At 39.7% G+C, this 27357-nt stretch overlaps 1 protein-coding gene across 1 annotated transcript in view; it reads left to right on the top strand.

Moving 5' to 3' along the window:
• LARGE1 (LARGE xylosyl- and glucuronyltransferase 1) overlaps window positions 1-27357 on the top strand; it is a 566453-nt gene that overhangs the window by 333926 nt on the left and 205170 nt on the right. Inside the window, exon 6 of the mRNA XM_003771101.4 lies at window positions 4016-4187. Coding sequence (XP_003771149.1) covers window positions 4016-4187 — 172 coding nt within the window. The remainder of the gene's footprint in view (window positions 1-4015; window positions 4188-27357) is intronic.

Genomic DNA, 27357 nt, shown 5'->3' on the forward strand with positions numbered 1-27357 from the left:
TTCCCTCCCATCCAGAATACATGGCTTCAGTTAAAATATCTTTACTAAGAAAGTTGGGGGACCCCATCTCAGGAGAGGACCCTTCCAGGACTGAATTAGGGCTGCCCTACACTTTACCCCCGTGTGCTATGTGATTATAAGCTTCCCCCACCCAGTAAAATGCATACACTGAATGGGGCCAAGTAGTGCATTTCCAGCTGGACTGTTGGCCCTAAAATAATGCTGAATGAAGCACAAACTACATCTCATGGTGAAGTGAGAGCAGGGCAGTACTGCTGAGCACTGTTGCCATTCCCCAACTGCTACCTTGCCAGGCTTTGAAACAGCCACAGAGTGAACCACGGTGCCCTTCCGGCTCGCCACCCGCAATTCCAGCAAACTTCATGGAGTTATGGAGAATAATATGGCTCACAACCAAGCTAGGTTGAGTTTATTCTGTGGCATAAATCAATAGCTAAAGGGATCTCAGATACCATCTAATCTTACCCCCTTATACAAATAAGGAAACCAAGGCTGAAAGACCTAGGAGATCATAAGGGACCACAGATGCTTTGCTTGGCCCATTCCCCATATCATTTTGTAAAAGTGTGATGTTATTGTGTAAATTGTTTTTATTTTGCTCACTTCACATTGTATTAGTTCATACAAGTCTTCCTAGGCTTTTCTGAAACCATCTCCTTGATTACATCTTCTAATACAAGAGTATTCCATCACATGCAGATCCCATAAGCTGCTCATCCATTCCTCAACTGATGGGAATACTTGGGCCATCTCGAGTTGTTCAGGTCTATATCTGGCCACTGATTCCAAATGGCTCTGGAAGAGAAAGTCAGGCGGGTGATCTTGCACAGTTCTCCCTCCCTTCAGTCCAAGTCAGTTGTGTGTCACGGCATCACCTCCCTGATGTCACGGTCCTCTTCAAGAACTAAGGGCTAGATAGTTCCAATCTAGCCTCAGACACTTCCTAGCTGTGTAACTCTGCTAAGTCACTCAATCTCTGTCTGCCTCAGTTATTTTTCATCTGTAAAATGGGTATAATAATAGCACCTACTTCCCAGGGTTGTTGTGAGTCAGTCCTTGAAAAATTTCTGTACATAATAAACACTTGTTCCTCTCACTTCTGACTTTTAGAATTCCCATCTTTCTTTATAGTTTCTCATATATACAGATATATGTGTGTGATATTATACATATATGCATGTGTGTGTGTGTGTGTGTGTAAAATCTCTTGCAGGAAGTCTTTTCTGATATATTTTAGTTGTCATTATTCTACTCTTTCTTCTCTTAGGAATTTATATGTGTAGAATATAAGTTGTTTAAGGGCAGACTCTTTATTATTTTCTTATCACCTAACTTGGTGCCAGAAACATAATAGGTGCTTAATGAATGGTTGCTGGATTGGGTTGGTAGTGAGTTCACTGGTGGATTTAAAGCAAAGGTTGCTTGGCCACTTATCCAGCACGTTGAGAAGGATGTTCCTTTTGAGGCAAAGGTGAGACCAGCTGGCCTGCCGTGTTCCTTGGACCTCTGAGATTTTGCTATTCTTTCCACATCTCTTCACCCAAGAGAGCCTACGTTGCCATATGTTTCTTGTCTTTCCTTCTCTGTAAACATAAACTCTCCACCACTTCTTTCACTTTTACTTAACAATCTGACTTAACTTATTGGGAGATACATTGGGGAATATGTTTGTGCTTCAGCTCATGTTGAAATGAATTTATTTTCATTTATCCACATTTCTTTCTATTTAGCAAAGTACTTTGTGTATGTGTTAAAATAAATCTAAATCATTTGGACCTCCTGATTAGAGGGTTTAATGGAATATTCTGTGTTCAGATTTCATTAAGCTCCTCTTCTCTGACAGCAACAAAAATTGATAAATAAGTTAAACAAAGGTCTGGTGTATTAAGAGAGCCTTAACTTATAGCCTTCCTACTGAATGCCAATCTTGGGCAGAAATTCTCTGCATAGAAAAGATCTGAGTTGAGTTTCCAGAGTCCAGTGCTTTCAGGAACAAGAATTGTATAAAAAGTCCTCTTTTAGAGAGAGGCATTGTCAGAGTGTGGCAAGGAAGTAGGTTCAAGTCTCGCTTTGGAGATATCCTGGCCCTGCCTTCAGGGAGCATATCCTCAATTGGAAGGAGGGAAGAACTAATGTGTACACAAATCAGTAAATGCACAGTGTAAAGTAATTTACAGAACACTTTACTACTCAGATGTTCTTACTCAAATTGAATATTTTAATAAATTGTGTTTAACCAACATCCTCCATCTGGATTATCAGTTTCAAAAGGTCAGGCACCTGTAAATGGTCAAACGCTTTAATTTCTAAGAATCCCCATTTCCTGCTTCATAAAATGAGGGAACTGGATCTTTCCCTTTTAAAGTCCATTCTGGTTCTCAATGTATCATTCTCTGATTTTTTTTTTTTCTTACACTAACCTTGCATTTGTTTTGAGAAAAATTTATTAAGTGCCACCTCTATTCAGTTCCTGCTTGGCCTTGAGGGGAGATAATAAGTTGAACCAAGATCCTTCAAATGTTTGTACCCCCCTCCCTTTTTGCAGGATTTTAGCGAGAGTCCTGGACTGGTCATTATCCAAACCCTTCTTCTGTTGGCTTTCTGCTGCCCTCTGCCCCAAATATCTATCCATAGACTTATGGAGCCATACAATTGTATTCAGAATAAATAACAACCTTAGAGATCAGGTAGCTCACTCTCCTTGCCCTTTATTTTATAGATGAGGACAATGAGACCCAGAGAGGTAGAGATGCTCTCCCCAGGATCTCATAGAGAATAAACAATCTAAGTCAGTGTTGGAAACCCCATCTTCTGATTCTGAATTCTACATTCTTTTAAACAATTAAGAAGGCTGTGGAATTGCATTGAATTTTGTTGAATGGAGCAGGCAGAATAGTGCTTAATAAGTCTTTTGATGACAAGGAAAAGACATGGGGAAACAGATAAGAAGATCCTGGAAATATGAAAAATAGCAACACACCATATGCCTATAGCAGCATGTAAAGACCATGAAGTCGGCATCAGGGAAGATTTGGGTTTGAACAACAACTTTTGATGCCCAAGAATGGGGTAAACGGAAAAGTCACTTCACATCTCTCATTCACTATTTTCTCATTTGCAAAATGTGAGGAGTAATTCCCATCAGTGCCCACCTGTTATGAAGATCAAATCACAGTCTAAGGTGTTGTGCAAACTCTTAATTTACTCTGTGAATGTTTTGTTTTCAGCATTCTTTTGAAATTGTGCATTTATGGGAGAGTGTATATGATATGTGCTAAGTATATATGCATATAGTATCTCTATATGTATATTCTCCTCTTGCTACTATTCCTCCTCTTCTTCCATTTCCCCTTCTTTCTCTTCCTCCTCGTCTCTTCTTTTCTTCTTCCTCCTCCTCCTCCTCTTTTTTCTTCCTCTTGTTGTATTTCTCCTCCTTCTCTTCTTCTTCCTCTCTTCTTTTATTCTTCTTGTCCTCCTCTTCCTGCTCCTCCTTTTTCTTTTCTCCTTTTTTCTCTATTCCTCCTTTTCTGTAATACACACATATGTTGTGTGTATGTATGTACATATATGCATATACATATATACACATGGAGTTGTGTGTAGAACATATGGGTACATATTTATATACTCTTTGTAGATGCATTGTACATATTTATATATGTACTTTTTGTCTCCCTTTCTCTCCAATAGAATATAAGTTCCTTGGGAGTAGAAATTTTGTTTCCTTCTTTTTATTTCCATCTTCTGTGCCTAGAACAATTTTTGGCACATAGTGGATTTTTGAATTGATTGACATGCCCCACAGTTTCTCCTTGACAGAGCTTAGAGTTACAAAGGAAGTATTACCATAATATAACACATTTTGAATGAACCTAAAATTTGACAATAAATCTAACTTGACTTCACTATGCCCTAGATCAGGGCATCTTTATGAATCAGATGTTTGCTAGTTAATGAATTCTCCTTTTCTTTTCTCCCATCTCCTTTTACTCAGTCGGAGGTTTCCTGGATCCCCAACAAACACTACTCCGGGATATATGGTTTGATGAAGCTGGTTCTGACCAAGACCCTTCCTGCCAACATGGAGCGAGTCATCGTTCTGGACACTGACATCACCTTTGCTACTGACATCGCAGAGCTCTGGGCTGTGTTCCACAAATTTAAAGGTAAAAGTGATTTTAAAGTGATTTTTCATGAGAAAAGAGAGTAGCCTTCAAAGCATACAAGGTATTTACAATGAAGATTAGGTCAATTCTCTACTATCTATGCTGCTGGAGGCATGATTGATAATCTAAGCAAGATATGAGCCCTGTGTTCATTGTCATGTTTTATATTATGTTTCTCAAAAAAGATAGAAATACAATTAATGGTATTTGGATTATGTTAATACTTGAATTAGTCTTTTTTTAATCAAAAAGAGACTAAAGGGAAAGAGATATCAATCATGTCAACAAAAGGATTTAAAATCAGAAAATTCCTACTTTAAATCCCAGATTTACCACTTTTTATTTCAGGGACCTTCATTTACCCTCTCTAGAAATCAGTTTTATTATCTTTAGAATGGTGAAGGGGAAGAGTTATGGAGAGAGTAATCTCCAAAGTCTCTTCCAGCTCTGAACCTGTGTCAGTATAATAATCTTAGGAATTATCCTAGCATACAACATTGAATGGTGAGATCCAAAAGCCTGGTGACTGGTTGGGGCAAGCCAGTCTGAGATTAACAGTCTACCACAGTGCATTGTGTTACATTTAGATGCAACTAATAGTGGTCTGGAATATTGTTGCTCTTGACTTAGGAAGTCAAAGAATGCAGATACTTAAGGGGTGGAGAAGCAGGGAGAGGTTTTAGAAATGTATTTCATTTGCTATTACTTTTATTGACCGTGTTATTCATTATATTTATCGTTGTTGACATTTATCATTGTTGAAATAGGTTGGCATTACTTTTATTCACCGTGTTATTCATTATATTTATCGTTGTTGACATTTATCATTGTTGAAATAGGTTGGCATTGGTTGACATATCACTAGAGCAAAGGATGTTAACTTGGGGATCTGTTAACTTGTAGATGGATAGATAACTATATTTGATTTAGATTGTTTCTTTTATCATCCTAATATTTTGTTTTGGATTTTTTTTTCTTTTAAAACCATTATTCTAAGAATATGTCTGTAGGCTTTATCACATTGTCAAAGTGGATCATAACACAGAAAAGGTTAAGAAGTCCTATAGTAAAGGCTTGTTGCTCCTTCCTTTGAGAGAGGGAGAGCGAGAGCGAGAGCGAGAGCGAGAGCGAGAGCGAGAGAGAGAGAGAGAGAGAGAGAAATGGAACATCTAAGTAACTTTCTACTCTAAACTTTATTCCATCATCAGCTTAATTAGATCTTGGGCTGAAAAATACAATTCCTTTTTTTTCCCTTAATAGCCCATGTATCTCTTAATCTTGTTCTGTAGAATATCTAATGGGCCAGTCTGATGACACCCAACATTTACCCCTCCATTGTCATTTATTGCATAATCATTAAAGAAATTTTCAGAGATGGATGTATTCCTTGTCTCATTGAGACATGGCAACATCAGTAGAGTGTTACTATTTTTAAAATGGTCCTTTGTTTTCATGAAAACTGTGGGGTCAGTAATGAACTTTTGAAGTTTCCCAAAAACAAGGCAACCATCTTATTCACCTCCTATTCAGTTCTTGCCTCAACCTCTGTCCACCTGTACTGCCCACCCCCAATATACATAGAAACTCTATAAAGTATTTTAAATCTGTGTTGCAGTCTGGGTATTAGGGGGAACTGGAGAGCAAATAAAGTGTATATTTCAAGGTCAACCCATTAGCAGGGAAAACACAAATCTGAGGAGCTAAGGTAATAGAAGCTAAATTATAATGATTCATTCTTGTTTAAGTTTATATCTCATACCCCAGTTACTTTATGAGGTAATCCTCTCTCCACAATAAAAAGGAATATAATGGATGCTAGCATTATCTGGTAGATTCTAATTCCTGTATACAACCTGCTCATGAATAGATGTGGAGGAAAAATGAAAATATTATCAACAAAGGAGAATGATTTTTAAACTTTACCTGCTATGTGAATATTATGTAAGGTTTTTAAAGCATTTATTACTATGTACAAAACATTGGAAATATGAATAGAAAAGTCTGACAGTCCCTGTTCTCAGGGAGCTCACATTCTAATGCGGGAGACAACAAGTCTCAAATCAGAAGAAAAGGTCCCCTGGCACTTAGGGTACAGCAGCAAATTAAATGGTCCAAGTCTTGTTCTAAAGTTATTTCCACGGATAAAATCATAAGTTTCTGATGTTGAACCACTGGATTGTTCCAAGGACGATGGGAGCAAGAACTTTCAATAGTTATGGGTTGTAGTACCTACAGGAATGGTTTCTAGGCTCCATCTCCACAAAGATTGCTTCTATTCTCCAATCTCTTGGGTTCAAGATTATGGACTTTCTCCCTGAGGAGCTGAGAGAAGATGGTGGTCAAGGTGATGGTGGTGGTTTGACTGGCTTGGCACATACTGCTTCCTGTGCTTCTCTCAGAATCTCTTGCTGCTTCAGCTAAGCTGGTTTGACTGCCCTTTTTTAGGGCAATTGGTTAGCAGTTGATGGACATGTGGCCCTTTCTCTATAGAAACTGAGTATTTGAAAGATAAATGTGAACGCTGGATTGAAGGAGGTTCAGTGATCTGGGAGGGGCTGATACCTTCAGAGCTTCAAGGCCTACCCGACTTTTGGTGGCACTTGATCAACATTTATCACTTTTAGGGATGAAAAGGGTAACCATCCTTTCAACAATGATGTCTTCACTCAAGGATGACAGTGTAGACTGGCCTGGAAGAAGGTCCAGGAATTTGGGGGTGGGGAAGCACTGTTGATCCTGAGGCTATTGAGTTCAGGATCTTTGACTGTTTTATCAGAGAAGGAAGAGAAATGGTGGCCAACGTAGTTATGGTGCTGGTTTATTTTGTCTGGCCCATCCTGCCTTCTGTTTCTTCATTCAAATGTCTTGCTCTTGGAGACTGTGCTAAGTGCTAGGAACTTGAAGACCAAAAAAATGTTTTTAAAAAACTGATCTCAAATAGGTTCCATCCTATAGAATTGCACATAGGTTAATTGTATTAAGGAAATAAACAGAAAGTGCATGACTTAGTTTAATTTATCTATGGAGAGAGCAAGTTCTCTTATGTTTTTGTCTTTCATTCTTGTTCTCTTCTCCTCTTACCCCCAGTCTTATTATCCACTCCATTTTGCTTTTCCTTCCCTTCTCTCTTCTCCCTATTTCCTTATCTCCTGTCTTGGTCTCTCGTTTTTCTGTTTTTCTATGTCTCAATCTGTGCCTCTGCCTTTATTTCTGCCTCCCTCTCTACTTCTGTCTAGTAGGTCTCTATCTACCTTTCTTCCCTTCTCTTTCTCTCTGTGTCTCTTTTTATCTCTCTTTCTTTTTCTGTTTCTCTGTCTCTGTCTCTCTGTGTCTCTCTCTCTGTCTCTCTTTCTCTCTGTCTCTCTGTCTCTGTGTGTGTCTCTATCTCCGTCTCCTCTGTCTCTTTCTCTCTCTCTTTCCCTCCCATCTGTCTAACTTCCTATCTTCTGATTCTTGCTCCCTCTTTTTTATTCCTCCTGCCCATTTTTCTCTTTTATCCAAAGCACCAAAGCCAATGCCAAGAAAATTGACGGGACTTGTCCCCCACCTCTCCATCCCTCTCCTGCTTTGGCCAAGTCTGTCCACGCCCAGCATCAGGCTTTAAGCAAAAGTTTTCTGCCTCTGCCCACCTCCCCCTAGGGAAAGTTATTCATCAGAACTTCTCTTGTGTTCAACGTTCCAAGTGACATTGACATAATTGGGCGCTTTTTTCCCTTTTCCTTTCTCCCTTTCTCTTTAGAGTCTCTGCCAACTCCTCCTGCTTAGATCACTGATAGGTTTGATTCCTTAATGGAGCCATGAATTTCCCCTGAGCCTGAATTCCCTTTTTTTATAGAATCTATTAAAAAGCTTTTTATTTCGGGCTTCATCAGTCCTATTCTCAGATCCTGCCTTTAGGAAGTCTTGCAGCAACTTTCAAAAAGACCTCCTTGGGACAATCCAGCGGGCTTCCTGAGTGGGTACTTATGGGAGGCTGGCAAATGCCCCCGTTGCCTCCTCATTAGGAGACCGCACCACGCCCTCCTCCCACTTGAAGAGCAATTTCAGAACCCCAGATTCTGAGTAGAAAGAATCAGGCCACCAGCGTGTTGGGGAGGTTTGAGTGAGTCACTCTATGCCTTTGGTGTTTGAACGGGTTGAAGGATAAGAGATGTAGGGAGGGCCAGGGCCACCTCCTGCAGGCGGCAGAAGAGGATCCAACGTCAGAAAGCACAATAGAGCAGAAAAAATAATGAGCCTGGAGTTGGAAGACCTGAGTTTGCAAAACCATGAAGCTTAGAGCTATTCGGGACTTCAGAGATCATCTAGTCATCCATTTTGAATGTAGCCTCTGACGATAATAATAACAATGCTCACTGACATTTATAGAAGGTTTTCTAAGTACTTTATCTGTGGTATCTCACTTGATCTTCTCAACAGGGAGGAGGTAGGTGCTATTATTATCCCCATTTTACAGATGAGGAAACTGAGGCAGTCAGAAATTAGTTTACTATGAGGATTAAATGAGATATCAAATATGAAAAATTTACAATGTTTTTATTATTATCATTAGGAGGAAAAGGAGAAATGCTATTATTAATATTAGTTCAACCTTATAAAATAAGGTTATAAAATATAAATAAAATAAGGAAAATATGAAATATATTATAAAATAATATAAGGAAAAGGAATAGACGATTGGTCCAAAATACATAAATATCCCCCAAATTTCACAGTTGGATGGACTCTGAGTCCAACTTGTAACTGAACAAGAGTCCCATCTATAGCATCCCTGATGAGTGGTGATCCAGCCTTTGCCCAAGGACTTCTAATAAAAGGGACTCCACCTCCTCCAGAAAGCAGCCTATTCCCTTGCTAGACAATTCAAACCATAAGGCAGCTCACCAACCCCCAATATCAAGACCTATTGTAAAAAAAAAAAAAAAAAAAAAAAAAAAAGATGTCTCTTCAGTTATCATTCCCCACTCCCATCACCCCCAATTACTTCTTTCAGAACAAATATAATTGCAGCCTTTCTAGTCCATGAAGATGGCTTTCAGGCATTGCCTGAGTCTCCTCAATTCATTAATAGATGTTTATTAAACTCAGCATCCTCTGTTCTCCAGGGCCTTTCCCCATCTTCACTGCCTGCTCTTATCAAAATCCTTCCTCAAATATGGTACCCACAATTGCACACAGTGTACACATGTCATCTGCTTAGACTGAAGGACTAATTCAGAGCCCAAGAGTAAGTGGCAGAGTTTAAATCACAATTTAAGAATCTGTTGCCAAATCTGAGATTCTGAATCTAGCTTCAGCATTGATTACATGACCCTGGATTAGGCCTTTATCCCATCTGTACCTTGTTTTCCATAAACCATAAATGCTAGTAACCATACTTGCTTTTAACGACCAGGGAGAAAGAAAATGTAAAGGCACATACACTGAAAGTGAATTTGTCAAAGAATGGCATTCTAGGTAGTGGTAGTGTGGTTATAAAATCATAGATGCAGAAATGGAGGACACCTGGGAAGCCATCTAGTCCAACCCCTTCATTTTACAGATGAGGAAACTAAATCCCCTAGATGGGTAGCAAGTTATTTTGATCATATGGTGTAGAACCAGAACTAGAGGGACCTCAGAAGATCCATCTATTCTAAGTCCTTCATTGTATTGATAAAGAAACTGAAATTCAAAAAGAAAGTCATTTAACTTGGGTCACAAGAGTCATTCCTGAGCCGATATCCAGTACTTTTTCCACTCTACCACACTCCCTCTTTGATGTGGTTGAAGGAGAATGGACTTTGCAACTAGCCAGAATCGATGGATTCCAATCCTCCTTCGAGTATTTGCCACTTGTGAGGCTCTGGACAAGTCACCTAATCTTAAAAATAAGGATTAATACATTGAAAAACATGGTCTCTAAAGTCATTTTTAATTCTAAATTGATGATCCTATAGTGTCAGCCTCTAGTACTATGGGAAATAACATCTAGACTTTGTACTTCTAGCCTAGAACCTGATTGTCCATCTTTTCACTGTAATGTAACCTCAAGCCAACAGCAATCTCCCTTTTGTGCCAGAGAACAGAGCGACCAATTGGGAGTGCCTTTAAAATTCAAAAGACTATTCTATATCCCTGCTCCCTCCTCATACCAATTCCCATCCTTTCCTGCTTTATAATTCACACTGCTGTAGCATTTTTTCACTTTCTCATGCATTATCTCATTTAATGTGCACAGCACAATCTTAGGGTAATATAAATATTTTTATAGAAGGGGAAACTGAGGCTGAGAAAGGCCATGTCCTTGTTCAAAGTCATATAGCTAGTGAGAGGTATCTGGACTTAGGTCCCTGATTCCATAAGTATAAGGGATGTTGAATTGACCAGTTCTATGTCTAAGACTTAGAAGCAATAGGAAAAGGCTGTAAAATCCTTTTCTTTTTTCTTTTTCTTTTTTTTGGTAAGGCAGATGGGGTTACATGACTTGGCCAGGGTCATAAGTATCTGAAATCAGATTTGAACTCAGGTCCTCCCACTGCACCATCTAGCAGCCTCAATGAGATTGCAAAATTCACACCTGATATTGGGAGGGGGAAAAATCATTCTGATCATTTAGAGCTGTTTCAAAGCAGAACAGGCTACATAGAAAAGTAGTGACCTGTTGGGAAAGCTTCGAGTGCCTAAATAACCACTTGTCATATTCATCTCAGTTTACATTTCCACATGTACTACTGCTCATTGCTTCCCTCCCAGGACACTTTGGTCTAGTCAGACTGACCTTCTTGCTGGTACTTATACATTATGCTCCATCTTCTACCTCTGTGCCCTTGCATTGATGATCTCCATGTTTGAAATGTGCACTTTTCTCACCTCTGTCATTCAGAATCCCTAGTTTCCTTCAATGCTCATCTCAAATGATGCATTATACATGAGATTTTCCTGATTTCCTGATTTCCTCCAGCAGCTAATGCCTTACCCCCAAATCACTTCATGTTTGCTTTAGATATACCTAAATATTTACTTGTCTCCCTTACTCAGAAGAGACTTTTATCTCTGAGTTCTTAGCACATAGGCTTAACACTTTCTAGGCAGTTGAAAAATGTCCTGATTGGTTGATTGACTGCCTGGAATTAGAATGGGGTTTTGTATCATGCATGTGCTGAACTACATGGCTTCTCAGATCTCTTTCCAACTCCAGAACCCTGATGTGATTCCATGGTTTCTTGAGAATTTACAAACATATAGCATAAAGTGGATGGTCTCTGAGGTTATTTCCATTTGTGGAATTATGGAACTCTTTCCTTATCTTCCTTTGTTATCTCCCTTCCCTTCTATCTACCTCTCCGCTCTCCCTCTTCTCCTTCCCTTGTCTCACCCCTCTTGTCCTCCCCTTCTTACCTTCAGCTCTCTTGTTCTCCCATTTACTCATTCTCTCCCAATTTCTCTCCATATAGAAAACTGCTATCTCTGGGGAATTCTCCAAAACATTGGTGACCAGGATGGATGTATTTAATTTAAGTCTTCTCAACCAAGTCTAAGACTCAATGCAATGTATAAGTGTTTCATTTTGAGACAGAATAAAAAGTCAACAAACTCTATAGAATCCTAGCATCTCAAAGCTAAAGGGGGACTCCAAAGCTTTGTAGTTCAAGCTGCATCAAAACAGGGATGCCATTTAAAGTATCCTTCACTCCACAGCCTTTATGAAGACTACAGTTCTAAAAAATACCCAACTTCACAACATTCAAATCATTCATTGGTTTGTTTGGTAGAATATAAAGGTTCTTGGAGGCAGGGAACATTTCACTTTCTCCTTTGATTCCCCAGACCTATCACAGCACCTCACACACAGTAGGTGCTTCATAACTGTTTATAAATGAATTAATTGTGGATCATAGGATTCAGAATTTTTAAGAGACCATAGAGCTTTCTGTGCTTCAGTTTCCTCATCTGGAAAATTAAGGGGAGGTGGACTTGATAACTTCTAAAAGCCCTTTTCACTCCAAGCCTATAAGATACTTCGATAGTTTAGTTGAATCCCCAGGTTTTATAAGTGAAAAATGAGGAGGTGCATTTGACTGGCCATCCTGTTAAGATGTAGAGAACCTGCAGTGATGAATGTTTGTTTCTTAAATTGGCATTTGTGGAAGTTGAAGATGTGTAAGTCAGATCTTGATCTCTGAAGGTCTTTGATTTTTCCTTCCACATACTTAGTCTTCAATTTTTTGTTTTTCTTCTTCCCTCCTTTAGTCTCCCTTCTTTACTCCCTTTCTCTTTCTTTTCCTCTTAACCATTTTCCTTGAAAAATAGTTGAATGCTGTGAGGAAAAAATGGATTTTATTGTAGAACCTGACTTTTGATGCTTCCCACCTTGTCTTTTTGGTTTAATAATGTAACCTACACAGTCCTCAGTGTCTCATCTATAAAATGGACTAGATGAGTTCCACAAGATCCATGTTCTAAGTCAGTAACTCTTTCCCAGTCCCCTTTTATTACCTCCCTTCCCTCCTATCTACCTCTCTGCTCTCCTTCTCTTCTTCCCTTCTCTCACCCACTCTTTCCTCTCCTTCTTGCCTTCATCTCTCTTGTTCTCCCATTTACTCATTCTCCGCCAATTTCACTCCATCCAAAGGAAGCCCTGATGTTTTTCTTTTCTCAATTTAAGATGAAGTTGGTGGAAATCAAAGACAGTCCTTCAGTACTGACTGCCTGAGTGCATGTGAGGAGTGTCTCTGTGATTAAAGTTGCCTTTTCTAAGACTGCCTGCCTGACTTCCCTCCTGTGGCTGAGTTTACATAGGTCCCCTACTCATCTCACATCGGCTACTGACAGTTCAGAAACTTGAGAGAATATTTTTGCCTCGGGGAAGAAAAACAGAATTTTAAAAGATACAAATTCTTAGATGAACTGCTTTAAAATGGTACCTGCAGTGAGGGCCTATATGGGAATGAGCTTTTATTGACCAATGTCATTGCAATTCTGGACAGAAAAGAATTGTTCAGAGCCTGTGCTCTTTGTCATCAATCCCAAGATTTTTCTAAAGGCCAGACCAACTACTTTTAAGCTGCATTTTATTGTTATTTTTATTATTCTTCAACATGCTTAGTATTGACAGATCATCCCCTATTCTTCTTTAACTTCTGGGCTGGTCTTTAGCCAATTGTTAATCTTTGATATTCTTTTTCCATTGTTAACTCTGGAAAATCTTATGATTCTCTTTGCTTGAAGTTGCTTTCTGTCCTCCTCTGCTTCTGCCTTTATTTCTGCTCTTTACCACAATTCTTCCACATAAACCACAACTTTTAAGGGACTAAAATGCCATTTATTCTCAGCATTTGTGTATTGCTGTTTATTCATTCCACAAAAATTTAGTTACTTGCTATTTCTCTAGGTGATGGAGATACAAGACAAAAGCCAAAGCTAGTCACTTAGTTGACCAACTGACTGGAAATTAATGTCTTCTAGGAGTTTAATCCTACTAGGGAAAGCAAAGCATCTTCCCTGGACTTCAGCAGCTCAGATAGGAAACAGCCTGGTAGAGAGGAAAAAGTCTCAGATGGCAAGTCCCAGAAACTCTATGTCAGGGCCCTGGCTCTGTTACTCACTGCCTCTGTGATCTTGAAGAAACCATTTTATCTCTATAGGTCAGAATTTTCACTTCCCTAAAATGCAAGCACTAGGCAATGGCTGTTTTCTTCCTTCTTTTAGTTCTAAGGCTCTAGATAATTGAGTTTGGAAAAATCAACTGTCCCTTCTAGACCTCCCAATATAAAGAAGTTTAACTCAATGACCTCGAAGTTTCCTTCCTTGCATTCCATCATAATTATGGAAGCAAATATATTTCATTTGATAACCACCTTTCTATTGATTATCTTGAAAGATAATCCATTGGTCATTTGGTACAACTGGTACTAGTTAAGAATAGAAGAATGAGTTCAGTGCGTTCACCAAACACTGCTGGTAGTTTCTTTGTGATTTATATCAAAATTGAAAATGTTTCAAGAAGAATAAAGTTTTATTTTTATTCTTTTAAAAAATTTTTTAAATGAACTTATTCTCACAAAGCCACCATTATTTCCTTCCTTAAGGACCTCAGTACTCTCCTCCAATGCTCATGGCATTGGGGATGAGTTTTGAAGTTGGAAGTTTTGAAGTTGGTTGAGCTTAATGGAGTGCTAATTATTTGGCAGTGAGCATAATGTGCAAGTACAAAGAGCCCATAAGGTGATTAGTGTGAAGGAGGTAAGAGTGGGAATGTTTAGCTTATGTGCCAGAGGAAAAACAGTTGAAATTCATCAAGTCTTCAAATCTTAGTGTTGCAAAAAGACTTCAGGGTCCATTCAGCCCAAGCCATCCCTTCTACAACAGGCTGACAAATTGTCTCCAAGTCTTCCAGACTTAGAGTTCAGTTGTTGGCATTGTCAAAAAGAAATAATTTGGGCTTTAATTCTCATTTTACCGTAGCCTGAGGAACCCAAACAAAATGAGTCAATCTCTTGAGTTTGCTAGAAATTGATCTTTTTCCTCCAGTCCTACATAGTCCATGTAACTCACAGTATTAGTAAAGGTCAACATTTGTATTAGTTTGTCCCCCATGGTGACTCTGAGTCTTCTCAGCTCTAGTTTCAGTTTGACAGTTACTCCCTATCATTCTATCTCCTATTTTTCTGTCTAGGAAGCCTGATCCAGTAAAATAGAAATATCCAGAGAGTCCTTCTTTATATCCTGCTAGAGGAACTCCAGGTTTTCTCTATTATCCCACTGATGTCACTTCACTAGTGACTTACTCATGTTCTTTGAGGCACCATCTTGAACTTCTCACTGTGTCATCACATTATTATCCCATTATTATTATCTTTTCTGGAGACATGATATTCTCCATCCAACCCTCTCAATTGAAAGATAAGTAAAATAAGGCTCAGGGAGAAGGATTTACATGGGTTACAAATAGTAAAGCAAATTTAATCTCAGATAATATGACTCCAAGTCCTACCTTCTTTCTTCTTTTTTTAATTCTCTTTTTTTTTCCCACGATTGCCCTGTTGTACCATGTTGTCACTCAGATGTGTGCATCATCAAGTGAAAAACCAATGTTTAAGTCATGCCACCTATTAAATCCCTTCCTTTTAGATGAGACCAGAGGATAGAGGGCTGGATTTAGTCAGGAAGACCTGATTTTAAAATTTGATCCAGTTTTTTTTTCCTTGCTGTGCAAACCCAAGCAATCAATTTAACTTTTCTGTGCCTCAGTTTCCTTCCCGATAAAATGAAATTATCCTGAATCTCTTCAAATCTATGATTCTTGGGATACTCCCTCCATAACTGTAAGACAGATGCCGAGCCCCCTGGCTCTCTCTAACTCTAGAGAGAAGATTGCTGTTTATTGCTCAGTGAACATCACAAGGACACGAGAGGATTTTTTCCCCTAAATATGTATAGAGATATTATGAGAGGAGCGCAATCTATGATGAGGATATGGCTTGTCAGGAAGACAAATCCGTTTTGTCTCCTTTCTGCACAGCACAGCCGGGCTCTTCCATCTGCATTGAGGCAGTGGGCAGAGCAGCTCAGGCAGAGGCCTTATTGAGATGGATGGCCTTGGGTTTTGAAGGCATCCTGTCAGCCTGCCCGGGCTCATTTGTAAACAACAACCAGTTTTCGGAGGAGAGAAGTCAGGTTTGGGGTTTGTTATTTTTTTTATTAAAAGTCATTTCCACTGAGGGAGGTTGCCAAATTTGTTTTCTTGCTCTGTTTGTTTATCAGTGGTGATGGAAATTTGTGGGGGAAGGGAATGCAGAAGTAAGGAGGGAGAGCCTCGGCCTGAGGGATATCCTATGCATAGAAAGCCAGGCAGGAGATTCAGTGCTGAGGGGAATGAAGATCATGCTTTTGAATATTTACATTTGCCTTTGAAAAGTTCTAGAAATACTCCTTTTAAGCATCAATCCCCCCAAATAAATTTTTTAAAATGATTTTTGATCAGACACTCTAAGGGTGCCTTTCCATATTTGTTTAACATGACCTTGCTTCAATGGATTTGCTCTTTCAGCCAATTAACTTTACTGTTCTTCCTTCACAATCTGGGTCCCATCTCCTTTCCCTGGGCTTTTGAACAAATTATCACCCTAGCCAAGACTTAAAATTCTTGGATTCTTTAAAGGTATAAATCAAGGGTATGAGAACATATTTCCAGGTTCTCTCTTTTCTCAAGTAATCCTTGTTTTTGTTGTTGTTTGTTTTGTTTTTTGTTTTTGCTTTTTTTTTAATTTGGATAAAGATTGTATTCCTTTCTGCTATCGAATATAAACTTGAAGACAGGGGCTATTTTATTTTTATTTTATTTTATGTTTGAATTCCCATTGTCTGGTATGGCCACTGGCATGTAGCACTTAAGGAATGTTTGGTAAAGCAAATTGAGTTTAGGTAAGTTTTTAATGTAGTGGTCGTGATGGTGGTGATAGTAGTAGTAGTAGTAGTAGTAGTAGTAGCAGTAGTACTAGTAGTAGTAGTAATAGTAGTAGTAGTAGCAGCAGCAGCAGCAGCAGCAGTAGTAGTAGTAGTAGCAGCATGATATATTGTCTTTGATAGTGTATCAATCAATAAGTCAATCAATCAGTAAACATTGATTAAGTATCTACAGTATTCCAGATATTTTATGAGGTACTGAAATTCAAGGAATAAATGAAAACTTCTTTCGTTAAGGAAGCTTGCATTCTCTAAGTGAGACAATATGTACATATATAGATAGATGGAGAATAGATACTCGGTAAATGTCATCTCACCTCTAAGTCCTATGTGAATACTTATTATTATTATTATTATTATTATTATTATTACTATATATTATACTAATCTGGGGTGATTATGTCATTTTATAGGCTTTTCTTTGAATGGGGATGATGGTCCTTCTTGGTTGTTTAAGGCAGGAGGGTCACCAAGTGCCAGGATTTTGTGAAAATATTGATATTAATTTCTCCACAATTGGACCTTTAAGAAAAGGCTCAGAAAGCACTAGATGGCTCAGTAGACAGAGGATTAGGTCCAGAATCAGAAGGACCTGAGTTGAAATCTGGCCTTAGACACTAGCTGTGTGGCCCTGGCCAAGACACTTAATCCAGTTTGCTTCAGTTTCCTCATCTGTAAAATGATCTGGAGAAGGAAATAACAAACCATCCCAGTGTCTTTACTGAGAAAACTCCAAATAGGGTCATGAAGAGTTGTACCCAGCTGAAACAAGTGAACAGCAGCAAATTAGAAATTGGAAAACATGATATAAATGCTAGTTATTACTACTATTACTACTACTACTACTACTACTACTACTACTACTACTACTGCTACTACTACTATTATTACTACTATTGCTGCTACTATTACTGCTACTGCTGCTACTATTATTGCTACTACTACTACTACTAGTACTACTACTACTACTGCAGCTGCTACTACTACTACTACTACTACTACTACTACCACCACCACCACCACTACCACCATCCCACTACTACTCCTACTTAGCTTTTCCTGACTTCAGTTGCAGCTCTCTATACATTGTGCCATCTAGCTGACTTCAGGAAGGGATTCATAGTTGTTTTTGTTTTATTTTGTTTTTTTCTTCCCTAATATGTGAAAGGCTGTTGATATAGAAGTGAATTTATACTTTTTCTGCTTGACCTCAAAGAACAGAATCCAGAGCAACTCCTACAAAAAAATAAGGGTTACCTATCAGAGTAGTTGTAAGGCTCAGATGAGATAAATAATAAAGCAAACTACTTTGTATTTATTTTGTTCATGCAGGTTCCAAAGAAGTTGAAGCAGAGATAGATTTTATCTTGTTTTAAAAAGAGGGAAAAAACATACAAACCAGAACCTAACCTTTAGGGTTGCCCAATTTGCAGTGGGCAATCTGGGAAGATAACCAAGTTCCCCCTTCCTCTACTGCTTTTGGTGGACTTTGATCAGAGGCTGCAGCACTCTTTGCCAACTCTGCTGTAGAGGGCATTCTTGTTCAGGATCAGCTTGGACTAGGGGACCTTCCGAACCCTTCCAGTCTTAAGAGATTAAGACCCAGAGAATAACTTGTCCAAGATCATACAGGAGGTATACAACACAACTGGGGTTTGAACCCAGGTCCTTTTGTTCTAAATCCAACCTGCCCACATTATTAGCTCTTTGTGCCTTATGTAACCCACTTCCTCCCCTGCTAAAGCTGCAAGTTAGAAAAGGAATTGCAATTTGGGCACTGGGCCCTCTCGGGGATAAGTGCCAACCTGTTTGTTTTGTGTCAAGGGCTCAAAGAGTTATTTGAAAATGCCCACACTGACCTCATAAATGCCAGAAAAGGTCAGACAGCATGCTGGGGGGGGGGGGGGGGGGGGGGGGGGGGGGGGAAGAGGGGATGGAAAGCCCCATAGCCGAGGCAGGATTGGCACTTCATTAATTCCTGACTTGTAACTGGTAAAGAGTCAGCATGGAGGGAGCATGTCTAGACTGTGGCACACCGCCCCAGGTCATCCCTTGGAAGTTCACAGGGGGTTGTTGTCGCTGCTGGAGGAGGAGAAATGCCATTTTCCCAGCAGTTGCCCTTCTTGATTCATGAAGGTGGATCCGAATATGTGTGTGTGTGTTTGTGTATGTGTGTGAGTGCATGTGTGAGTGAATGCATTTAGGGCTTTAATCTGCTCTCAGAATAGTGGGGAAGGAATGGGGCACCCAGCCAGCATGGCAGCACTCTGGAATGTGGCTGCAGATGGAGGAGAGAAATCTTCCTAGTGCCTCTTGCACCACCACTTCGCTTGTAAACATGTTTGCTCTTGATTGTCTTAAAGAGAAGCCATGGCTTACCATCATCTGCCTGACTCCGTTCATTTTCACAAATATTTACTGAGAGATGGGATGATAACGTGGACGCATCTTCACGATTGAGGGACCTGGGTTTAAGTTTTATCTCTGTTGCTTGTTTCCTGTGTGACCTAGAGCAAATAATTTAATCTCCTAAAACCTCAGTTTTCCCAATTGTAAAAATTAGAGTTGTATTAGTTTCTTGCATATAGTCTCTTCAGCTCCAGATCTTGCATTCAATGACCACCAAGACCCTTTGTAGCATCAAATTTGCTTCATTTTTTCTCATATAGGATACTTGCGACTTTAAAAATTAATTTTTATTAATAAACTAAAAAGCATCTGTTCTCTCTCTAACAAATGAGAGAAGGAAAAGAGAGAGGGAGGGAAGGAGGGGGAGAGGATAGAAGGAAGGAAGGAAAGAAGAAAAAGAAAGAAAGAAGGAAGGAAAAAGAAAGAAAAGGAAGGAAGGAAGGAAGGAAGAGGGAGGGAGAGAAGGCGGGAGGAAGAAAAGGAGGAAGAGAGGAAGGAAAAATCCTTACATTAATATGACTGTGTAAATCCCCAAACATCTCTGGACTTGAGTTACCTCATCAACAGAATGTGAGGGCAATGTCTAAAAGGACACCACTTTTTTTTCCAGTTGTAATATTAGGATTCTTTTGATTACTTTTGTTAAATGACTCTTTGGTTTTCTCTCAGCCAATTAACTTAAATTTCATAATTATTAGAAAAGAGGGTAGATGTGGAACCCAAAGCTACTTCCGAGACCACCTGATCCAGTGACCTCATTTTACAATTAAGAGATTAAGACCCAGAGAATGACTTGTCCAAGACATATGTCCAATAAGACCTTTGTATTATATACCAAGGAGGTATATAATAGAGTTGGGATTTGAACCCAGGTCCTTTCATTCCAAATCCAACTTATCTTCCAACCTGCCCACATTATTACTTCTTTGTTCCTTTCCTTCTCTAAAAGACATTCATATTTACTCATCCTTTGGGACATCCAGTCTTCACAGCTATATATAATCCCCTTTAGGATCTCAATGCAAAAAAACAGAGATGTCCACCCATCCATCTCCAACTGAGACTCTAGGGCTAATTTTCCCATCATCCATGACTGCAGGACAGTTGCGTCACCGTGTGAGTACCCCTTTTTCTTTGCCTCCCCCAAAGGGAAGCAGCTCCCAGTCAGCACTGTGTCTCAGCAGAAGCTCCAGAACAAAAGGAGCTGCCCCATGGGGGAAGGACAGGACTTCTTGGCAGCTGAATAAGTTAATAAAAATCACTAGGCAGCTATTAGAATGGCTTAAAATCATCCAGATTTTTATAGCTGCCTAAAATGGCCAAACAGCACTTGTCTTTGCACATAAAAAGAACATCTGTTAGTTCCTAAAAGACATGTGTGAGTGTGTAATGCTTCGGCCCCAAGTACATCATTCATCCTAGGTGTGTTCTACATATGTCAGAGTTTCTCTCTCCATCCCCCAGAATCATCAACATCTCCCAATTCCTGCCATTCCTGACCTGTCAGATTCTATTCAGAGAATCATAGAGGTTGGGAACTTAGAGGTCACTTATTCTAAACTCCTTCTGCAGATGAGGACCTAGGGATTGTAAGCTACTTGGCCAAGTATCACAAGTCACAGAGCTGAGTCAAACTCAGATCCTCTTAATGTAGAAGCTCTTTCTATTATTCTATACCAACTTTCCTGCCAAGGAGCCTTGAAACCAAGCATGGAGTCATCATTCTAGGTTAAAATCTTCATTTTAGAGTTGAGGAAACTAAAGCTTGGATTGGCATCTAACATCCAAGATGGGATTAACACCCAGATCCTTTGATACCAGAGACAACCTCATTTGCACTATGTCAGCCTGGTCCACCCCATCATTGTTACTTGCAAATAATAACAACTTCAGTAATTCCAGATTTTGTCATTTTGTGGCTGTCAAGAATCTGATGCCCTTGAAGAACGAGCCATTGGCAGAACATGGTCCTGTACACATTTTTGACGGCTATTAGTCAGAGGGGAAGCTTTTTGTGATTGGTTTCATTTGATCGCAAGCCAGAGTTGGGTGATCTCATGGAAGGTATGTTATAGTGGAGAGTCTTTTTATGTAGTGTTTGAAGTAGATGACTTGTCTTCCCATCCAATTCTCAAATTCTGTGATTCTGTGAAAGAAAGAAGAGGGAAAAGAAAAGATCAGTCTGTCGCTTTGTTAGCAGGGAGGAAACGGCTCTCTTGCCTAGTCTAAGAACTCCATAAGTCATTCTTAATTTGATTTTATGAGTAGGGTGGCAGGCACAATTTTAAAAAAGACTCAGACATCTGGAGATTGTTTGGAAAACTCAAGATTGAAGAAGGAAATGAAGGAAGACATTTTCAGAATTAAATATTAATAATACATCTCATAACATTTCAAGAAGTATTTTTCTCAGCTGAATATTGTTTTAATAAAATGACCAAATTTTTCTCCAAAGAAATGATAATTTTTTTCAAAAGTAGGGGAACATGGGTTCCTTCTCTTTTTTCCTCTTTCTCACTCTTCCCTTCTTTCTTTCTACTTCACTCACTCTCCCCTTTCTTCTTCTTCCTCTGTCTTCTCATTCTCTTCCTTTCTTCTCACCTCCCCTTTCCTTCTTTCCCCCTTCCTCCTTCTCCCTTTCTTTCCTTTCTACTCTTTCTCATTCTCTATCTCCTTTTCTCCCTTCCCTTCTTTCTTTTTCTCCTCTTCCTCCTTTCTTTCAATGCCTCCCCTTTCTCCCTCTTTTTCTCCCCCTTCCTCCCTTTTCTTCTCTCCTCTTCCTCTCCTCCTTTTTCTTCCTCTTATTCTTTCTCCCTTTCCCTCCCTTCTCCTCTTTCTTTCCCCATTCTCCTTTCTCCTCCTTCCTTCTCACTTTTTCACCTCCTCTTCCTTCTCTCTCTTTATCCTTTCCCTCTGTCTCCATTTTTTCTTTTTCCTCTCTCCTCCTCTTTTCTCTTCTCTCCCTCTCTCAATCCCCATGATTGTAGTTTATCTTTACCAAGTAACGAGAGGGGAGTTTTCCCTTTGAATTGCCATCCTCTTTTAATGGGGTCAAAGCTTGTGAAAATGATTATACTTTACTTAAAGAAAACCATTAAGGAGGACAGGATGTTACTGAGTTTCATTGACATCAACCGAGCAGGCAGGGATGTTATGAAGAGTACTGGATCCTGTCAAGTATTCTTTACTGAGAAAGAAAATAAAACTGTTTAAAGTTCCCCAAACCATTGGAAAAGATTCCTGCCTCTTCCTCTCTCTCCTCCACCTGAGGCTTTAAGCCCAAACAAATGAGCAGTTCTTCAGGAAGAAAGTGAAGCAAACAGAGAAAAAACTCAGAAAGGAGATGAGGTGGAAACAATATCATTGACCCCTAAAGAAAATAAAATCAGAGTCGGCCAGGGAATCTGGCAGAGGCTGAAGATATGAAGATCTGAGCTAGAGATCATAGGATTATAGATTTAGTATTAGAATGAATCTTAGGGATCATTTGAATCCAACTCTCATTTTATAGATGAGAAAATATGACAGAGAGGTGGTGTGGTTAGCCCAGAACCAGCTGCCATAGATAGCATTCAAACTTGGAATTTCCGAACTCCTTGTTTAGTACCCTATCTCCTAAGCCTCATGTGGCATATTCCCCATTTGCCATAACCAGAGCCTTAGCCTGGCATACAGAAACCCTGTTTCTGAGGCTGGGCTCGACTAACCACGGGCTGTGTGATCTTGCCTGAGTCCTTTCTGAGTCCCATTTCTTCTTCAGTAAAGTGGAAAAGTATAGAACTTGCACCCTCCCTCAAGTCCCCACTAGGACCTTGACTAGATTCATGGTCCACATCTGTATTAAGTGATACATAATCAGGTTTATTTTCTTTCTAACTTCCTTTCCTAGTAGAGCCAGTATCAATACAAGTCAGAGCTCTCTCTCTGCAGCCCATAGCCTTAGGGCTCCATGATTGAAGCATTAAGAGCTTAAAAGTCTCTACTAGATTCACACAGACACAAATTGGCAGAGGTAGGTTGGAATCCAAGAACTCCTCCCACTAAATCCACCTGCCTTCTACAGAGTAATTACAACGATTAAGGGAAATAATGTCATTTCAGTCATGGCCAACTTCTTCAAGGCCCCATGTAGGGTTTTCTTGACATCAGTACTGGAGTATTTTTCAGCTCATTTTACAGGTGAGGAAACTGAGGTAAACTGGATTAAGGGATTTACCCAGGGACACACAGCTAATATATATCTGAGGCTGGATTTGAATTCAGATCTTCCTGCTTCAGTACTCTATCCTCTGTTCCACCTAGCTGCCCCTATAAGGTCTGTACTTTGCAGTATTGTTGCTGTCACCATTGTGATCCAGTTCTCAGAAGACCCGAATTCAAATCCCATCCCTGGCTCTTATTAGCTATATGATCTGGACAAATCATTACCTCTAAGGGCCTCTGTTTCTCCATTTATAACGCAGGAGGGAGAGAAATTAGATGCCTTTTAAGATCAATTCTAGTTCTTTAGCTGGGTCCTAAACAGAAAGATGCAATGTAAGCATCTTCCCTGATACTTGTGTCCTCCCCAGCAGCCAGTCTCCTTGAGTTGCACCTTTACCTTGGTATACAGTACCTTCCGGTGCAGATTTCTCCTATGTCTTAAAAAAAGAAAAAAATGTTTTAAAAAAATCCCACTCAAGTATTCCCTTGGGCAGACTGGAACAGTCCTGGCATTCATTCTTGTGCTAATCTCTCTCGCCTCTGTCTCCCATGACTGCCAGCTAACAGGACAGGTGAATAAGCAGGTGATCAGTGCGAGGAAAAGCCAGTCCAAACCTGCCCATCATCTCAACCACATTTAGCTCCAGCTCTGCAGTAGTGATGAGGCACCATGGACAGGGAGAAAAAAGGCCAGAGCACAGGGGTCACCTGGGTAACAAATCAAGTTTACTCCAAAGCCTGATAGTTCTGTTTCCGGGCCCTCAGCAAGGATGATATTTAACAGATGGATTTCCATGCCTGAGATTCTCTTGCTAATCACCTCCCATCTCTCTTCACTATTTGCTTTCATCTGTTTCCTGTGATATGCATCACAATAGCTGGATATACTGTGTCACCCCTCCTTCTCCCCAACTTTGAGCTCAGGTCTGTTCTGCCCAGGCTGGTTTCAGTGATAACCAGCTGGGTTTTTTAAGACCTGAGGTCCCCTTTCCAATTAAGGAACTCGAATTGGGGATTTCACAAGCAAAGCCAGTCTGGCTGGAAGAATTCCAGGGTGGAATGCAGCATCCTTGGTGGCGGTGACACTTTGTAGAAAGAAAAATGGCTGCGAAGGGTCTCGGCTCCTGGACACAGACTTGAAGCATCTCTTTGTCACTAGGGGAGTGGAAAGGGAGGGCAAGACAGACTGATTTCCAGACTTGGAGCCTAATGCAATAGCACTAAAAGGGTTTGGGAAGTTTAACAGCATGTGCTCATAGATATGAGTTCATGTGCAATCTCAGATACGAGCTTTGGGACTTCAGATTAGTCACTTCCCCAATCTGAGCCCCAAATTTCTTCATCTCTAATGTGAAAAGGTTGGACTAAATGGCCGCTAAATTCCCTTCCAGCTCTAAATCTGATTCTCTAGATATTGTGATCTAGAAGGATCCCTGGAATATTAAAATTGTTTTTACATGTAATTGGGGAGAAAAGCAATATTATTTTTTTTTTAAAAAGACAGACCTTTTTTTTTTAAAAAAAGAGATCATCATTTTATAGGTGAAGTAACTTGATTCAATTCATTCAATGATCACTTTGGCATTTAAAGCTCTTCTCAATCTGGGTCCATTCTACTTTTCAAGACTTATCCCACATGAGGGTTCTGGAATACAAAGACAAAATCGATACAGTTCTTGCCCTCAAGGAACTTACATCCTACCTGGGAAAGGTACATTCACAGATCAATAAGTAGATATGTACAAAATCACTATATACAAGGAGCTGTGGAAGGGAATGTTGGAGCACTGATACCTGGAGAAATCAGGAAAGGATTTTGGAAGAGCTTGTACTTGAATTGAATCCTAACTACAGTTAGTTTTCTAAGGACTTGTTTGGGGGGTGGGGAGGAAAGCTCTAGTCAAGGACCAGAGTCTGTGTAAAACCCAAGCATGAAAGATAAAATGTCACATATTGTGCACAACAGATAAGACTACTTGGGCTGGGATGTTAATGTATAATCAACTTAGGAAAATGAGTTGGAGCTAGATCATGTATTTAGGTGCCAAATACAAACATTTCTTTTTTATAAGGACATTGGAGAGTCATGGAAGCTTCTCAAACACGGTCACATGGTCAACAATAGAAATCTTTCAACCAACATATGACTGTATTAGGATTATCACAATCCACACTTGAACGTCTCATTAAATGGCTACATTTGCTGCATCAACTACATATCTGTCATAAAAGGAGGAAGGAAGGAAGGGAAGGAGGGAGGGAGGAAGGAAGGAAGGAAGGAAGGAAGAAAGGAAGGAAGGAAGGAAGGAAGGAAGGAAGGAAGGGAGGGAGGGAGGGAGGGAGGGAAGGAAGGAGGGAAGGAGGGAGGGAGGGACGAAGGGAGGAAGGGAAGGAGGAAGGAACGAAGGGAGGGAGGGAAGGAGGGAGGGAGGGAGGGAGGGAGGAAGGAACGAAGGGAGGGAGGGGAGGAGGAAGGAAGGAATATTATAATATTTTTAAAAAGGAATCTGTAAGTGAATAATTCTATGTAGCATATTAATAACTTCTTAGGAAAGAAGAAAAGGATCAATTGAGTGGAAACTCTGTTGCTTCTCAGACAAAATCCCTAGGGTTCCTTTTGTCTGGTTTCATTTCTACAATAAACCAACTCTGTCGACCAAAGAGACAAATGCAGTAACTGGACATCATGGAGATAGTCCTATTTTCCCCCCTCTCTCTGAGGAGGTATGGACACAAGTTTAGGGCCTCTGTTCATCAGATTTTTGAATTCTGTATGTCCAGGCTCAGACATTTTCTTACCTTCAGTCAATCAGATGGAAAGGTTTGTCTTTCCTAAGGTTTCTGTTGGATATGTTTTCCCCACATCAAACATTTCTGAGATGTCAAAGGATCCCAGCTACTGTGAAAGACTTGGAGCCATCAGGATATTACCTGATATCTGATATGGTTCTAGAAGCAGCATCAAAGAGGCTAAATGGAGTGCAGAGAGGAATGGCCGATGAGACACAGTAGACTCTCAAGAGCAATCCTGAGCATCTCCAGCTAAGAGAGACATTCGAAAAGATGCTTGCTTTGGCTTTAGTCTTGGCTTTTTCAGTTATTTGTTCTGTTTTCATTTTATATTTTCTATTTGTGTGTCGCTGACATCAGGTCTAATTTTTATCTGATTTTCTATCCAGTGCTTCTGAATCCTTATTCCAGGGATAAACAAAACAAGCAGAACCCCTCATCCACATTCTAGTTTTCAAATACCTGAAGGTATTTGTCATATTTCTCTCTGGGATTTCTCTTCTCCATCCTCACATGACTTCTGAGTATCGTTCTGGCTCTAAATCAATGAAACCATGAGCTCTGTGCCTCAGTTCACCCACAAGTAAATTGTAAAACTCCAAATTTCACAATATTGCTGTTGGGAAAGAAGGGCTTTGTTGCATTACAAATGTTATTTTAAATTTACTATTACCATTAATATTCCAGTAAATGAAGTAGTGCCAATATATTTCCATGGAAGTTTAAGATTTGAAAGGAACTTCATGTATATTTGCTGATATTAATAATAAGGAAGCTAAGAATAAGGAATATTCTTTCTGATTCTACAACTTTATCCTGAAATATTCTTAAACAACAGGAGAATAGAGGAATCATAATGAACTCAGATGGAATTAGTAGTACAAGCAGATGTAAATGGAGTGATGTAGTAGACAGACAGTGAAAAATGCTACTGTATGCTTATAAATAACCCCAATCTCTCTGTTGCATCACTGACAAATACTAACTTAAAGAAGAGTGAAGGGGAGACTAGTCCCTGTACTCCCCCACCTCATCCTCAGGTAGAAATTAAGGGACTGTTCAATGGAAAATACATAGAATTTGGAGTCAGTAAACCTGGACATGAATCCTTTACAATTCTGGGTGACCTTGGGTAAAACACTTCACTTTCCTGCACCTCAATTTCCTTAGTTATCATTTGGGATGGTTGTTCTAGATGCCTCTGAACTTCTTGCTAGCTCTAAATTTATGGTCTCCAAGGCCATGTTTGGGCACGTGAAATTGAAAGGGCCACTAGTATGTTTGAAGTCAGAATTCAAGCATCTTTTATGATGCTGCAGTC

Source organism: Sarcophilus harrisii, chromosome 5 (genome assembly GCF_902635505.1).
Source record: "Sarcophilus harrisii chromosome 5, mSarHar1.11, whole genome shotgun sequence".
Classification (NCBI taxonomy): domain Eukaryota; kingdom Metazoa; phylum Chordata; class Mammalia; order Dasyuromorphia; family Dasyuridae; genus Sarcophilus; species Sarcophilus harrisii.